The sequence below is a fragment of the Diabrotica virgifera genome, chromosome 3 (genome assembly GCF_917563875.1).
Source record: "Diabrotica virgifera virgifera chromosome 3, PGI_DIABVI_V3a".
In the NCBI taxonomy this organism is placed as follows: domain Eukaryota; kingdom Metazoa; phylum Arthropoda; class Insecta; order Coleoptera; family Chrysomelidae; genus Diabrotica; species Diabrotica virgifera.
Window position 1 is genome coordinate 225,351,526 of NC_065445.1, and position 15,204 is coordinate 225,366,729.

Sequence of the window (15,204 nt, forward strand, 5' to 3'; positions counted from 1 at the left end):
TGAGATCACTTCAGAGAAGTTTTTGAGCCTGTTTAAGCGTAATGCGAAGAATTTTCTGTATTACGTCACAACCGTTGACGAAACATGTATATGTTACAGTCCAAGTTAATTCTCAGTTAGAGTTGACTCCAACTAGTTGGAGTCAACTCCAACTGAAACGAGCAGTAAAAGTTGATTTTAAAAATTTAAATCAACTTTTACTAGTTGGAGTTGACTCTTCCTGGATCGATTCAGTAAATGTTGATTATACGAGAATCTCAAGTGCATTTTTGATGAGTGTGCGTTTCTTTGTTTTGACCGTTTCAACTACTTATTAGTACAGAGTGTAACGTCGCCCCCGTTAGGTAAATTATTCTGATTCGATTTTTTGCACAAACTTACTCAAAAAAATACATCCGTATAACAATCCTTATAACAAATACACAGGGTGTCACGCGGTACCGCGGTCGAAAAATTGTTTAACCAATTTCAGTAAAGTCAGTCAGTAAAGTGACTCTTTATCGAACGAGTCTGATATTACGAGCAGAGGAACAGACGCGTTCGATAAAGAGTATCGAGGTGGTGCGTGCAAAATTGTATCGTCAATCATAAAAAACATTAACACTTACTTACAATTTTGAGGATTTTTTTTTAATTTTAGACGAAATAAAAAAATCCAATGACAGTAATGACAGATGACTTTTGCATGATGGCCGGTTTTGATGTTTAATCGATAGTTATCAATATTGTATACCTACCTCAGTGGTTCCCAACCTTTTATGTGTGGCGATCCACCTTCTGATGTTTTTTCATATTCGCGACCCATCTCTCACCCATGATGATACGCTATTCTGTACTCTGTACGTCACTCGGCTACTGTAAGAGCCACGCCGCGACCCACCTGAAATCCGCTTGCGACCCACTAGTGGGTCGCGACCCACCGGTTGGGAAACGCTACCTAATTACTAAATCTGTAAAGTTTTGATTTATTTTGTATGAATATAATTGCGAAACACGACAAAATTTTACTTTTTGACATAAATTTTATTAATATTAAGATAAATTTTGTACAATATTTTTAATAATTAAAGCAAAAAAATTTTAATTTCACTCAAATAAATAATCGATTGCTGCCATTGACCACTTACATTCAATCTCGGTTAATTTGATTAATTATCGCGGCAGGTAAAGTAACATTCTTCTTTCAATACAACAAAGTGTTACTTTACCGCCGAAAATGAGGGCAAATGAGTACAATAATGAATGATTTTAGTGACGTTTGGCGATAAACAATGTAATAATTTTAAACAAATTCGCACAAATAAATTTTTCCACTTCGTACAAACTTTTTTTTAGATCCTTTGGGCTTTTTTTTCTCTAAAATTGACTGTTGTCGAGTTATTAGCGACTTAAAATTTGAAAAACGCCAAAATAACCATTTTCAAGGTTTAATAACTCGGTTAAAGATAATTATTGTGAAAGTCGAGTGAGCGGCCGTGGAGTAACGGCATAATCGCTGGCCTCATACGCCAGTGCACGTGGGTTCGAGCCCTGCTAAAGACAAACCATTTTCATTTCCAATAATAACACGAGCCGTCTCACCGTGCCTCGGAGAGCACGTTAAGATATCGGTCCCCCTGGGCTAGTGTACATCGACACTAGTTACTTGAAACAGGGTTAAAGATGTAATTGGAGCCGGAACTGTCCGAAAGGCAAAAATGCCATACGATATTATATATTATGAAAGTCACAAACTAAAAAAAATCAAAGATTAAAGCTACCTCTATAAGATCCTGAAGAAATTTTTGTCATTATTTCATTAATAATATATTATTTTTAATTATCAACAATGAGCGCTAACCGTGTATTGAGGCGGCCGTCAATGTGAGTGCGAGTGAGATTCACCATTGGACGGCTATAATGGTGCATCTCTTTAGCACTCACCATTGACGGCCGCCTAATACGCACTTAGCGGTCATTGTTAATAATTAAAGATAAAGCTTAGTAATAAAATAGTGACAAACATTTCTGTTAGATCTTGTAGAGGGGGCTATAAACTTTGATTTGGTCACTTTCTGACTTTCATAATAACGGATTTTAACCGAGTTATTTTAAGCCTTGAAAATGGCTATTTTCGCATTTTTCAAATTTTAATTCGGGTATAACTCGACAACAATCAATTTTAGAGAAAAATCACAAAATACCTTTTTTCTACGAGCGTGCAAAAATGTCTACTTTCGCGAACGCGTTTTAGTTTAGAAAGTTTTACTTTTCCGCACGCGTGTTACTTTTCCGCACGCGTTTTACTTTTCCGCAAGCGTGTAAATTTTCCGCACGCGTGTTAATTTAGATATGTTAATATGGCCTTAAAGTTGTTCTGAAGCTATTTTCTTGTGTCATTTTTACAATTTTAACTATTTATAATGGGAAATAAACCACAATATTAGTAAAAAATGATTTTTATTAACGTTTCGACACCCAAATCGGGTGCCGTTGTCAAAATACAAAATACTACTAACAGAAACAAAAATGTTGTTGCTTAGTAAAAAAATTCTTCTAATAATTTATTTAATTTGACTCACTTATATCGGCAATTCAGATACATATGATACATTTTAAAGTAGAAGACTTTAAAATGATTTTGACAATATTTATGAGTTGCGTTCCTGGGATGACTTTACTGAAAAATTCGATTACATGAAATCAACCCCAACTCAAGAATATCCGTCACAAAAAAATCATAGCATGTGATCTGTCTTTAAAAAGACAACCACATGCAACGGTGACATTAAAATTCTCGCGCTAGAGATGTCATAGTAAATCACGAGGGAAAACCAGGAAAAACCTCGCGATACTATCCCGACATCGTAAGTATTTGGTCTTACATTTAAATTACTCTCAAAATTAATATCAAATTCTGACTTTACTATAATTTTGTTTAAATTATAAATAATATCAATAATACATGGATATATAAGTAATACTAAAATATAAAATATGTACTAACTCGACTATTGACTTACTAATTGTGGTATTTTCTTTCTATTGACTTCCTCTTTCATATTTCTTCAACAACATTTTTGTTTCTGTTAGTAGTATTTTGTATTTTGACAACGGCACCCGATTTGGGCGTCGAAACGTTAATAAAAATAATTTTTTAATAATGTTGTGGTTTATTTCCCATTATAAATAGTTAAAATGGCCTTAAAGTAATTATAATACATACAATAAACAAATATTTAGATATTATTTACTAATTTATTTCAAATGTATCTTATTGTGTCCATGTTTTAATGAAATTAACGCGAGAATTCGATGAAATAAAATAATTTTGACATAATATTCAAAGTCAAATCAGTAGACAATAACAGTGGTTTTGAATCGTCGTCATGGAAACCAAGATCGTCGTCATACTAACCAATTATGCTGAAAGTTTGGTTTTGACAACCTTTTCAAAGAATTAATTTGTGTATGTATTTTCACTAGTAATACCACTAGAGGTCAAATTATTTCCGGAAATTTTCTAAAAATATTCATGATCAAAAAAAAATTTCCGGATATTAATTTGACTTCGCGTGGTATTCGGTAAGAAAATTCCACACCAAATTTGCATTTGAAAATCCAAAGCTGCATGAACAGATTAATAGCGCGCCATAGCTTTGTCAGCAATTATTTAGGCTTTCAAATTCGTAATTTCTACTCATTGTAGTTGCATGGGAATACCATTTCAAGATAGAAAATAGTATATTCTTCAATTTTACATAAGTTTTGAGTAACTACAAGTGATAGAAAATGAATCAAAACTAAATTATGTAAACAAGTAAAAACCAGTCTGTCAAAAATGTTCTGTTATTGTAAACGTCAAAAAATTTCCACTATAATTCGCTGTTGGGTACCCCACGAGCAAAAAATTTCCGATAAAATACCTCCGTTGCCATGGTGATCTGTCAAAATAACGTATTTTGATTGGTTCAAAATTACAGGTGTGGAATTTTCATATTAATTAAATTAGTTGATTAAGATTTGGTCATTCTTTAAAGACTCGTAGAAAAAATATTGTTCCTAACGCTTGCAGAAAGTCTCTTTTCCGCACTCGACTGCACGCCAACTCCCGCTTCGCGTCCTTCGGCAAACTGCAGTTGTGTGCGGAAAAGTATGACTTTCTGCACTTGTTAGGAAAATAACTATTTTTGCTCAGAATAACCCAAATGATCTAAAAAAAAAATGTTCGAAGTGAAAAAATTATTTTTGTGAATTTGTCTAAAAAAATTGTTTAAACTATTTATCGATCAAGGTACTGCCTGGCACCCAGTAGATTTGTTATAAGGACCTCTTTTTGAGCAAGTTTGTGCAAAAAATTCGACTCGGAGTAATTTACCTAACGGGGGCGACGATACAGTCTAGACTAATTTGAACATATTCAGTAACATTTAATTTCTAGAATCGGCTGTTTGTGTGAATCAGAATCAACTTTTACTAAATGGTATTGGGAAGAGTATACTTTTCCTAGTTGGAGTCTACTTTTACTAGTAAATGTTGAATATAAATTTTCATTTTATATTTATAATCAACTTTTACTGAAACCAGCCGTTAGAGTTGACTCCAACTAGTTGGAGTCAACTCCAACTGGATAATCAACTTGAACTGTAACATATACACTGATACACACCAGAGACCAAGGAAAACGAAACTGTTGACACCCGCGAACGTCTACCGAAGAAGGCTAACACTGTCCTGTCGGTCGCAAAGGTGATGGCCACCGTTTACTCGGATTCACAAGGTGTGATTTAATATATATCTCTATCTTGTCGTTTACCCATTACTGAGGATCTTGATTTCTTTCAATATTTATAACAATGTTTCTCCATTGGTCTCTACCTTCAGCTGCTCTAAGAGCTTCGCAGAATAGGTTTCCAGTTGAATGCTTTATTTGGTCAGACCATCTAATTGGTGATCGTCCTCTTGATCTTCTCCCCAAAACGTTTCCGGAAACAATTAATTTTTCCAAACTGTCGTCACCTCTACGAACCACGTGACCAAAAAATTGCAGACATATTGTGGACAGCCTTTTTTAATATTGAGTATATTGAGTTGGTTTAGAATGGAAACGTTTGTCCTATAAGCTGTCCAAGGTATGGGCAGCATTCTTCTCCAGCACCACATCTCAAAATCATCAATTTTTTGGCGCTCGCATGCGCGCAGAGTCCAAGTCTCTGCTCCATATAGAGATATTGAGAATACAAGGACATTCACCAGTCTCATCTTGATATTTTGAGAGATAGATCTGTCTTTCCAAACTTTAGTTAGGCGACTCATCGCATTTTTAGCCATACCAATACGTCTCCGAACTTCTGCTTCACAGTTACCATCGTTAGTTATACTAGACCCGAGATAGACAAAGGTATTTACTATCTGGTATTCCTGTAACATGTTAGTTAGTTGAATAGTGTCTAATCTGTCGACCACCATTATTTTTGTCTTAGCTTTATTGATTTTCAGAACAACTTTATTGCTTTCGTACTCAACTCTTCGCAGAAGATCAAACATTTCTTGCTCATTTGCTGCTATAAGTGTAGTGTCATCAGCAAATCCTAAATTGGAGATTTTCCTACCAGCTACTGTTACTCCACCGGCTCATCCTTCTAAAATTATCTTCATGACATGTTCACCATAAATGTTAAATAAGTCAGGTGACGACACGCATCCTTGCCTAACACCTCTCTCGGTCTTGAATTGCTTTGAGAACTTCTGATCTAGTCGTACTGTCGCTATATTAGATTGGTACAGATTTTTAATAAGTGTCACCAGGTGCATTGGTGCGCCTATTTCTATTAAAATTGACCACAGATTTATCCAGCTTACACAATAAAATGCCTTTTGGTAGTCAACGAAGCATATAGTCACAGGTACTTGAAATTCTCTAGACATTTCAATAAGTTGTCTCAGGTTCAGGATTTGTTCCCTTGTACCTTTACCCTTTACAAACCCCGCTTGTTCCTGAAGTGTTTGGTAATGTAAATAGGTTTTAAATCTGTTTTTGATGAAGTGTAGCAATATTTTACTAGCATGTGATATTGGTGACAGTGTGCGGTAGGTTTCACATGTGGTAGTAGTTCCTTTTTTGTGTAGTGGGATATAAATTGAGGTACACCAATCAGATGGCCATTTTCCTGAATTCCAAACAGCGACACAGATAGAATGGATGATATGTAATCCTTTGTCACCTAGTAACTGTAGTATTTCACTGATTTATTATTTCAGTGATTTAATGTTCTAGCTTTCTAGAAAAAGACAAAAACGGTCACAGGGCTTTACTAGGTATGCCGAACTATTGGGCCGACTTGACACCGAATTGCAGAAAAACAGTCCAATTTGCGAAGAAAATTTTGATTGGATTGTCTTCCACCATGACAACGTACAGGCTCATACCTCCACCATCGGTATGGCGAAATTGGTCGAACTGGGCTATGAACTGCTATCCCTTTCATCGTATTCTCCAGATTTTACCCTATGTAACTTCTTTTTGTTTCCAAACTTGAAAAAGTCATTCTTTGGGCATAATTTTAAGTTTAATGAGGAGTTCATCACCGCCACGGAAGCCTACTTTGCACATCTCGAGAAAACGTATTTTTCATACTGGTTAAATAAGTTGGGGCATCGCTGGGTTAAGTGTGTTGATTTTTCCCAAAATGTTCGTTTTTCTGTTGTAGGCTAAGTACTTATCGGACCGTCCTAGTTGTTCAATATGAGATGATGATTCTAGTTTAAAGCATAGTTAAAATGATTGGACTAGAATATGATGCGGCTGTATTTTCGTTTTGCAACGAAATTGAAAATGGTTATTTATTTTTTATTTACATGTTTACTCTGATTGGAGTACGAAGGGAACCAGTTTCGTTGGAACTTTACCGGTTGAGCAGATGCAACGTGAATTATAAATTGTAAAATTCCCTCATCTTCCTTAGTCTCAGCATCCGTTATGGCTTGCAAATTGTAGAAGCCTCGGAGGTGTAACCAGAAAAGGTTCCCATTGTTTTCAGTCTGGTGGGATGTAGAGTAACATTATGTTGTTTTATATGCCATTAGATTGAAAACTTAGTCTTTTGCTAGCAGTTGCCGCTAGGGCATCTATGCCATTTCTTTTGTTGCAATCCGTGACTGCACGCCGGGGTTTGTTTTGGTTGGATCAGAGAGAGCAGCATATGTGCCTCATGATGAGAGACTAATAAGTTTCGAAACCGGTAGAGGTTCTTGCTGCACTCTCTGATTCGACTAGAATATGATGCGGCTGCATTTTCGTTTTGCAACGAAATTGAGAATGGTTATTCCTTTTTTGATTTACATGTTTACTCTGATAACTCTGATTGGAGTAGGAAAGGAACCATTCTCGTTGGAACTTTACCGCGCTGAGCAGATAGGACGTGAATTTTAAATTGTAAAATTCCCTCATCTTCCTTAGTCTCAGCATCCGTTATGGCTTGCATATTGTAAAAGCCTCGGAGGTGTAACCAGAGAAGGTTCCCATTGTTTTCAGTCTGTTGGGATGTGGAGTAATATTATGTTGTTTTATAAAATATGCCATTAGATTGAAAACTTAGTCCATAGTTAAAATCTTTGTGTATCATAATATTAATTTGTCTCATACAATAAAATCATGTTATCCACCACAATTAAACATTGTTTGTATATTTTAAAAAATGTCCAGAACAGCTACTATTTTAGACGTTATGTATACTTGACTAATGTAATTTTGCCGTTCATATTATTTTTAATTTTTGCTTCTATTGCCTTCTCTGTAAACCAGTTTTTTTTATTGTCATCACTAAAATTGAATTTGACTCTCATATTATGTTTAAATATATGTTATGATATTAAAATACGTATTTATAGAGGTGATTTCACAAAGTTTAATTTGGAGCCACCTCCATTAACTTTTTTGAAAGATATTGAAGATAAACTGGATGGTGAAGAAAATACTTGGTCCGTTTTTGAAGACTTCCATACAGGTAAGCCCTTTCAAATTAATTTCATATCATAGTAATATCAGCAACGCCTTGTCAATTTTTATCTGTTACTAGCTGACTCGGCGAACTTCCTACCGCCTTAGAAATTAATCAATAATGTGTCAAATTTCAATAAATAAAAATTAACAGAAAATCAAAAAATACTTAAAAAATATATGCATGTGTTACCTAATACCAAAGGATCTATTTAATTGATTCTGATAAGTAATCTTTTTTTTGCGGTGCGTAAATATTAAACCATGGCGTTTTTTCAGGGCACGATTAATTTCCTTGCCAGAAACATGGACACTCAAAGTTTTCCGCAAACTCCCAAAGAAATTGCGATTATAAACGTCACTGCTACGCTTGACACCTACGCTACATACATCAACAAATATATTGCTGTTTACTGAGTCAGAAGTGGCACCGGTAGACGCCTTGAGGGGATAACTGGTCTAGTAATAATTGGTCAGTTATTGAACACGGTTCTTTTTTTGACATCATAACCATGAATTAACTTTGCCTGTCTGACTATGCCCTTCCATTTGGACCTCCCTTAAGTCCTTCTTATCTATTGTCTTACATTGATAGTTTTCAGGTCGTCTTCTAAGTCAAACAACCATCTCGTTGTGGACCTTCCTTTTTTTGTCAGTGTGTCAGCTTCTATTGTAATATTTTCGTTAGTGTTTTTGTATCTTCTTGTCTCTAGACATATCACAGCTATGGCAGTCTTTGACTTTTCACAAATCTTACAATATCGCACACTTTATTTAATTTTAATTCGTAATTTTAATTTAATTTCATCCCGATCCCGACTCCCGCCCCCGATCCCGACTCCCGCCCCGCGATAACGACAAATTTGCTTAGGTCATCATATGATGAAATGCATAGTTTGCGAGTCTATAAGGTACATACATACATACAAACATTCATTTTTATTTATATAGAAGAGGTAGTACTTAAATGGCTATTAAAAAATAACGGTTGGTGATAGAAAAGTGAAAATTTAGGGTTAAATGTATATTGTGGTTCTACATCATATGAAATTAAAAAAGAAAAGTTTGTCCGAAAAAATAAAAAATAATTATGGGGCGGGGGGGGGGGGGGCAAGCCCCCTTATTACTTAGGTTGGTGGTACCAACTCAGAAACCATCCCGGGTTCATGTTCAAAAACTTTGATTAAGGTCATCATATGATGAAATGCATAGTTTGTGAGTCTATAAGTTACATACCTACATACATACAAACATTCATTTTTATTTATATAGATTTATAACGACTATACTTATCCATTCCATAATTTAATAAAAAAAAATTAAAAAATCTAAATTATTTTAAAAATTTTCCGTTTTTTATGAATAGTTCAAAATTCTAATTTACCAATTTTCACAGGATTTCAAGAACTCAGTAATGAATCGTGGATAGTATTTCGGAAGAAAATTTTTAAATTGGAAGATTTTTTGAAAGAATGGAGAGAAAAGTTAAGCAAAATGGATAACAGCTCTCTGATTACAAGAATTTTACAGGAAATTCACAAATATGAGGTGTGTAAACTATTTTTAGGACAAATAACATTTAAAAATGTTTTTTAATAATAAGACATTATAATTTTTGTTTATATTTTTCTACTTCTTTTGGCTAAATTTATAGACTAGAAGTATTCTTCGTCGTGTCTTCTACTATTACTTCTTCTTCTTCTTCTTCTTGTTCTTCTCATGTTTCTCATTGTTATGCAAAATATGATAGCAAGTGGTTATATACTCTTCAACAAGTTGACGGTCATATACCCTTTTTAACACAATTCTTAAATCATGCCACAGGAAAACAATTTCAGAACCTTATTCTTGTTATATTTTTGCTTGATTTTCTGTATTACTTTGTTGCTTATTCGGGAGTTACAATTCCCCAGTATTATCATCTTCCCTCTGACTTGATTTATTACTTATTGTTAAGTAATATTCTTGAGGATATATTCTTCTTCTGGATATTGATATTTGATTGTATAAAAAAATTTTTATTTTGGTTTAGGTACTTAGTGGATGTCACTAATGATCAGATTATTATATTTTTAAGGCTAAAGCTACGCATATCATGAATCTGTTAAAATAAAGTATATCTTTGAAAGTTACTTAAGTTGAAATGCTTACAATTTACCACAAAAAAAAAATAATAGCTCGCCACTTATATCGTTACAATTTTTGCATTATTACTAACAAAAGTTGGTAGATGCATCACGATCGATTTTAAAGTATCAAAAAATCGATATAAATATTTGAAATAGATATTTTTCTAAAACATTCTCTTCATAAGAACCTAAGTCTGTTTTGCAAAATTGTCTAGATGTATTTAAAAAATACATTAAACATTTAGTACAAATTGAAAATAAATCTCCAAGGAATAATGGTATACGCGCGGAACTTGTTAAATGTGGATGTGGGACTCTTAATACAGCATAAAAAATATTTTCGAGTATCTTATAATATGGCCTCCTGAGTGCGCATTCAGAAGAGCTTCTTGGCGAATATCGAAGTGGTTTTAGGCCTGGTCGATCAACAACAGACCAGATCTTGGTGCTAAGGCAAATAATGAAAAAAAAAACAACGAATTAAACATCGACATATACCATCTTTTCGTAGATTTTAAATCCACCTATGATGGTGTTCTAAAAATAAATTGTACGAAGCCATGGATGAATTCTACAACCTGGTAAACTGATCAGATTGGTTAAGGCTAAAATGCGTAAAGTTGTCTGCAAAGTCAAAATACACTGCGAACAATCACAGGCATTTGGAACGAATGTTTCAAATGCCGACAGGGATATGCGCTGGCGTGTCTGCTTTTGAACATAGCTATGGAAAAGGTCGTCAGAGATACCCGAATAGAAAACAAAGGAAATATTTTTAATAAATCATCTCAAATTTTGGCATATGCAGATGACGTGGACCTAGTTGCCCGCAAAACACGCAAGCTAGAAGAAATATATACCACCTTATAAAATGCCTCAAAAAATATGACCCTGCAAGTAAACAAAAAGAAAACTAAGATGATGGCATCAACACCCAACAATAGCACCAGAATCATCGGTCATCTGTTCACGGTTGATAATTCTACCTTTGAAGTGGTGGACACATTCACATACTTAGGCTCCCTGATCGCCAAGAAGAAATCACGCGAAGGATAAACCTAAAAAACAAATGCTATTTTGGACTTAGACATATGAGAAGCAGAAACTTAAACCAAAAAACAAAAATATCCATATACAAAACCGTTATACAATCAGTGTTGACATATGGATCGGAGACATAGACCATCTCCAAGGCAGATGAAAACCTTCTGCTTATATTTGAACAATGGATCCTGAGACGAATATTCGGTGGCATCGGCGAAAATGGTGTGTGCAGGAGGAAGTACAACTACGGATGTACCACAGATATAAACATGCATTTGGTGGTAAAGACGTAGTATCTCTTATAAAAATAGGAAGACTAAGATGAGCAAGATATCTAGCAAGATCACAGCAGAACAACCCTACTAGAAGAATTGTTATGTCACAACCTGTGGGACGTAGAAATAGGGGTAGGCCAAAACTCGGAAGGATGATGTAGATGAGGATGGTAGAAAATTAGGCGCAGCAAAATAGCAACAGTTTGCTAATGAATAGAACTGACTGGAATAATAGACTTGGGAAGGTCTAGGATTTTTTATAGGACTGTAGCATTGATAATAATGATTTAAAATTGAGTACATATTATGAAGGTTTTATTGTCATTTATACATACTCTTTCCATAATTTTTTTTATTCGTATTTGTTCTCAATTAAAAATTACTGAAATTTTTCCTTTTTTTGTCCTATTTTTGATTTATAAAGCTAATGGTTTGATTGTTCAAATTTAAGGCGATAGCTCCCTCTCTAAAATACGTCAAAGGAGAAGATTTTACAGAAAAGCATTGGTTAGATACTTTTAGTATTTTGGGAATGGAACCTAAATTGGTAGACCAACTGACATTAAATGACTTTTTAGTCGTTTCGGAGAAAATCCAAGAAAATCTTAAAGAACTGCAGGTAATACCAATAACTAATTTAGTAAGTATTTCGTAAAAAAATAAAAATAATATTAAATATTTTTTTCTGTATATTTAGTATAACTAATTATAGACTAAGAGCCGCTATAGGGGAAATTTCTTAATCATTTTAGGCACGACGGGACCCTATAACTTAAATAGCAGAACCTAAAAGAAAACGTTTGAGAACTGTGCCGTCACTTTTCAGTGGCACATGCGTCTACAGTGGCACATCAAACTTTCCACTTATGGACGGGATACATAAATTAAAAAATACCCTCCCTCATTACCAGAATTTAATTTTTTTTCATTTTTTTAAATTCTATGTAATTAAGACATAAGATTCATCGTAATTTTAACCCACCACCTTCTTCTCCCTGTCCCCACCATCAAAAACTTTATTTTTCGATTTTATTTTTTTTTGTGGAACGCAATCAATTTTAAAATTTCAAAAAATTGACACGCATAGTTAAGGCTTTTATAAAACACGTCTATTTTTTATAGACCTGTACGTTGAGTGTACATAACCTCAAAAATTTTTTTTTTGGAAAAAGTATATAACTTTTTTTGGGGATAGCTGCAGCTCTAATTTTATCTCAGTCTTGTGTATTTTATCCAACACTATAATTCTAATTTTTTTAGATTTTTCTGTAACTCTGGTCACCTTCAAAAATCCAAAAAACTGTTTTTTAAGGGGGTTTTGGAGGGTTTGAACGTGTTTTTATGATTTTTAAATACTCTAAAGGACTCAGTTACTTTAAGTTACATATAACCTATAAAAACAAAATTGATTTGATATATTATGAAGTCTATAAAATAGGGAAAATTCCCCAAAACCCCCCAAAAACAATTTTTCGGATTTTTTAAGGTGGGGAGCCTCACGGAAAATCTGAAAAAAATTAAAAATATAGTGTTTGATAAAACACACAAGATTAAGAAAAAATTAGACCTGCAGCTATTCCTCAAAAAAAGTTATACGCTTTTTTGAAAAAAAAATTTCTTTTAATTTTTTGAGGTTATGTACACTCTACGTATATGTCTATAAAAAATAGGCATGTTTTATAAAAGCCTCAGCTATGCGTGTGAATTTTTTGAAATTTTAAAATTGATTGAATCCCACCAAAAAAAAAAATAAAAACTAAAAATGAAGTTTTTGATGGTGGGGGCAGGGGGAAGGGGGTAGTGGGTTAAAATTACGCTGAATCCTATGTGTTAATCACATAGAACTTAAAAAATAAAAAAAAATTCATTATGTTAGTAAGGGAGGGTAACTTTTAATTTATTTATCCCGTCCACAAGTGGAAAGTTTGATGCGCCACTGTCGACGCATGTGCCACTGAAAAGTGACGGCACAGTGTTAAAACGTTTTCTTTTAGGTTCTACTATTTAAGTTATAGGGTCCCATCGTGCCTAAAATGATTAAGAAATTTCACCTATAGCGGCTCTTAGTCTATTACAATATTCAGAAAAACTGTTGTATATTAAGTGAACAATGGTATCGTGATGCGACCGATATGGTGGAATTTACACCGTTGTCAGATCTTTAGATTTTTCTGAAAATCTAATGAACTTTCTTATTTCAAATGGACGTATATTTTTACGATTTTCATGTACTGTTTTCTATATCTAAATATCACAATTTTGGAGTTATTGCTATATGTATTTAAACAATTTGTTTCAAACAAATTACAAAATCAATTTTTTGGCTCGAGCAGATAATTTTGCAGTTTGATTTTTTTTTGTATCATTTGGAACAAAAAAGGTTTTTAAATTTAAGTTAAAACCTTGTTCTAATAGCTAACGATAGAAATTTTTGACATGTTTTATGCTAAAACATTGTTTTTTAATTGTTAATGAAGCGCTTATGAGAGAATGGACGATCGAGCTGCATTAAAAACTAAAAAATAATGTTTTAAAATAAAATAAGACCAAAATACTTTCGGAAACTCATAGAATAAGGTTTGTGCTTAAATCTAGGCGTTTTAAAATTTTAAAAATAATATTTCTTATTTGTGTTCTTGAGCCATAAACATCTTCATTTTTCTTTTTTTTTTCAAATTGTTAAGTGTTTATACCTCGAAAACAATGAACTTTTTTGTTTCGAATGGTCCCAAAAAAACTAAAATAATATCTTTTCGGGCTGATAAAATTGATTTTTAATTATTTGTTTAAATAAATTGGTTAAAATAAATCTAGGAAAACGCCGAATTTATGGCATTTATGCCGGGGGAACATTACATGAAAAATAACCGTATTTCTTAAGGAGGCAAAACTCAAAACATATACAGAGTGGTATTTTGAAATAAGAAGGTTTATTAGATTTTCAGAAAAACGGAAGATCTGACAAGAATGTAAATACCACCATAATACTGCCGTGTTAAGGTAAAAGACAGTAAGTGACATTTTTGTCAAAAATGAGATAATAATGTATCCTACCTAAGTAGTAACTGCTCTTACTTTTAAAAAGGGTTTGGTGCACATTTATAGTCAACTTATACCAGAACTAGCAATGGAAAAAGCAGTAAGTAACAAAGAAACTCTCAATGTGATGGTAACAGGCAGTATCCAACGTAATAACTAATTACTGCTGTTTACCTACACAAAGATCTGGAACATAATTTTTAATCTAAATGTAAACGGTAGTATCTACTTATTAAAGTCCTAATTTTCCTTCACATTTGTATTCAAAGTTTGTATTATATCATGGCATAAGCCAGTATCTTCTCAGATACTGCTATTTGCATAAAAATCACCTAATTTAACATCCGTTAAAATAAACACATGTCATGTTTGAAGTGTATGTAAGGTATTGTATTTTGTGGAGTGCACGAAAAGTATTCAAATAACATGTTCACCTCACGGGGTAAATATTTAGTGTCCTTAATAATACAAGCAGAAGCATCAGCTCAAGATGGTAGGTACCTATATTTATGTTTTTAAAATTAACGGTTTTTTGTTATAAACGAGTAATATGTCTCTTAAGTCTGTAAGCGTTATGAAGCAACTTGTACATCTTGCTTAAAATGGCCACAGCAGTATGAAAAGGCCAAAAAAGGAAGATTTGAACATAAACATGATGTAACACAGGAAAAAGTGGAAACCGAAGTAGTAAGGAGTGTAGACTTACAGAAAGTTATAATGCTACCAAGGATTCCCGGAA

The 15,204-nt window shown here is 33.5% G+C and overlaps 1 protein-coding gene across 1 annotated transcript in view; it reads left to right on the forward strand.

The window, feature by feature from the left end:
* Positions 1–15,204, forward strand: part of LOC114331236 (cytoplasmic dynein 2 heavy chain 1) — a 410,099-nt gene that overhangs the window by 119,460 nt on the left and 275,435 nt on the right. Inside the window, exons 18-20 of the mRNA XM_050645881.1 lie at positions 7,870–7,985; positions 9,375–9,526; positions 11,878–12,045. Of these exons, the coding sequence (XP_050501838.1) occupies positions 7,870–7,985; positions 9,375–9,526; positions 11,878–12,045 (436 nt within the window). The remainder of the gene's footprint in view (positions 1–7,869; positions 7,986–9,374; positions 9,527–11,877; positions 12,046–15,204) is intronic.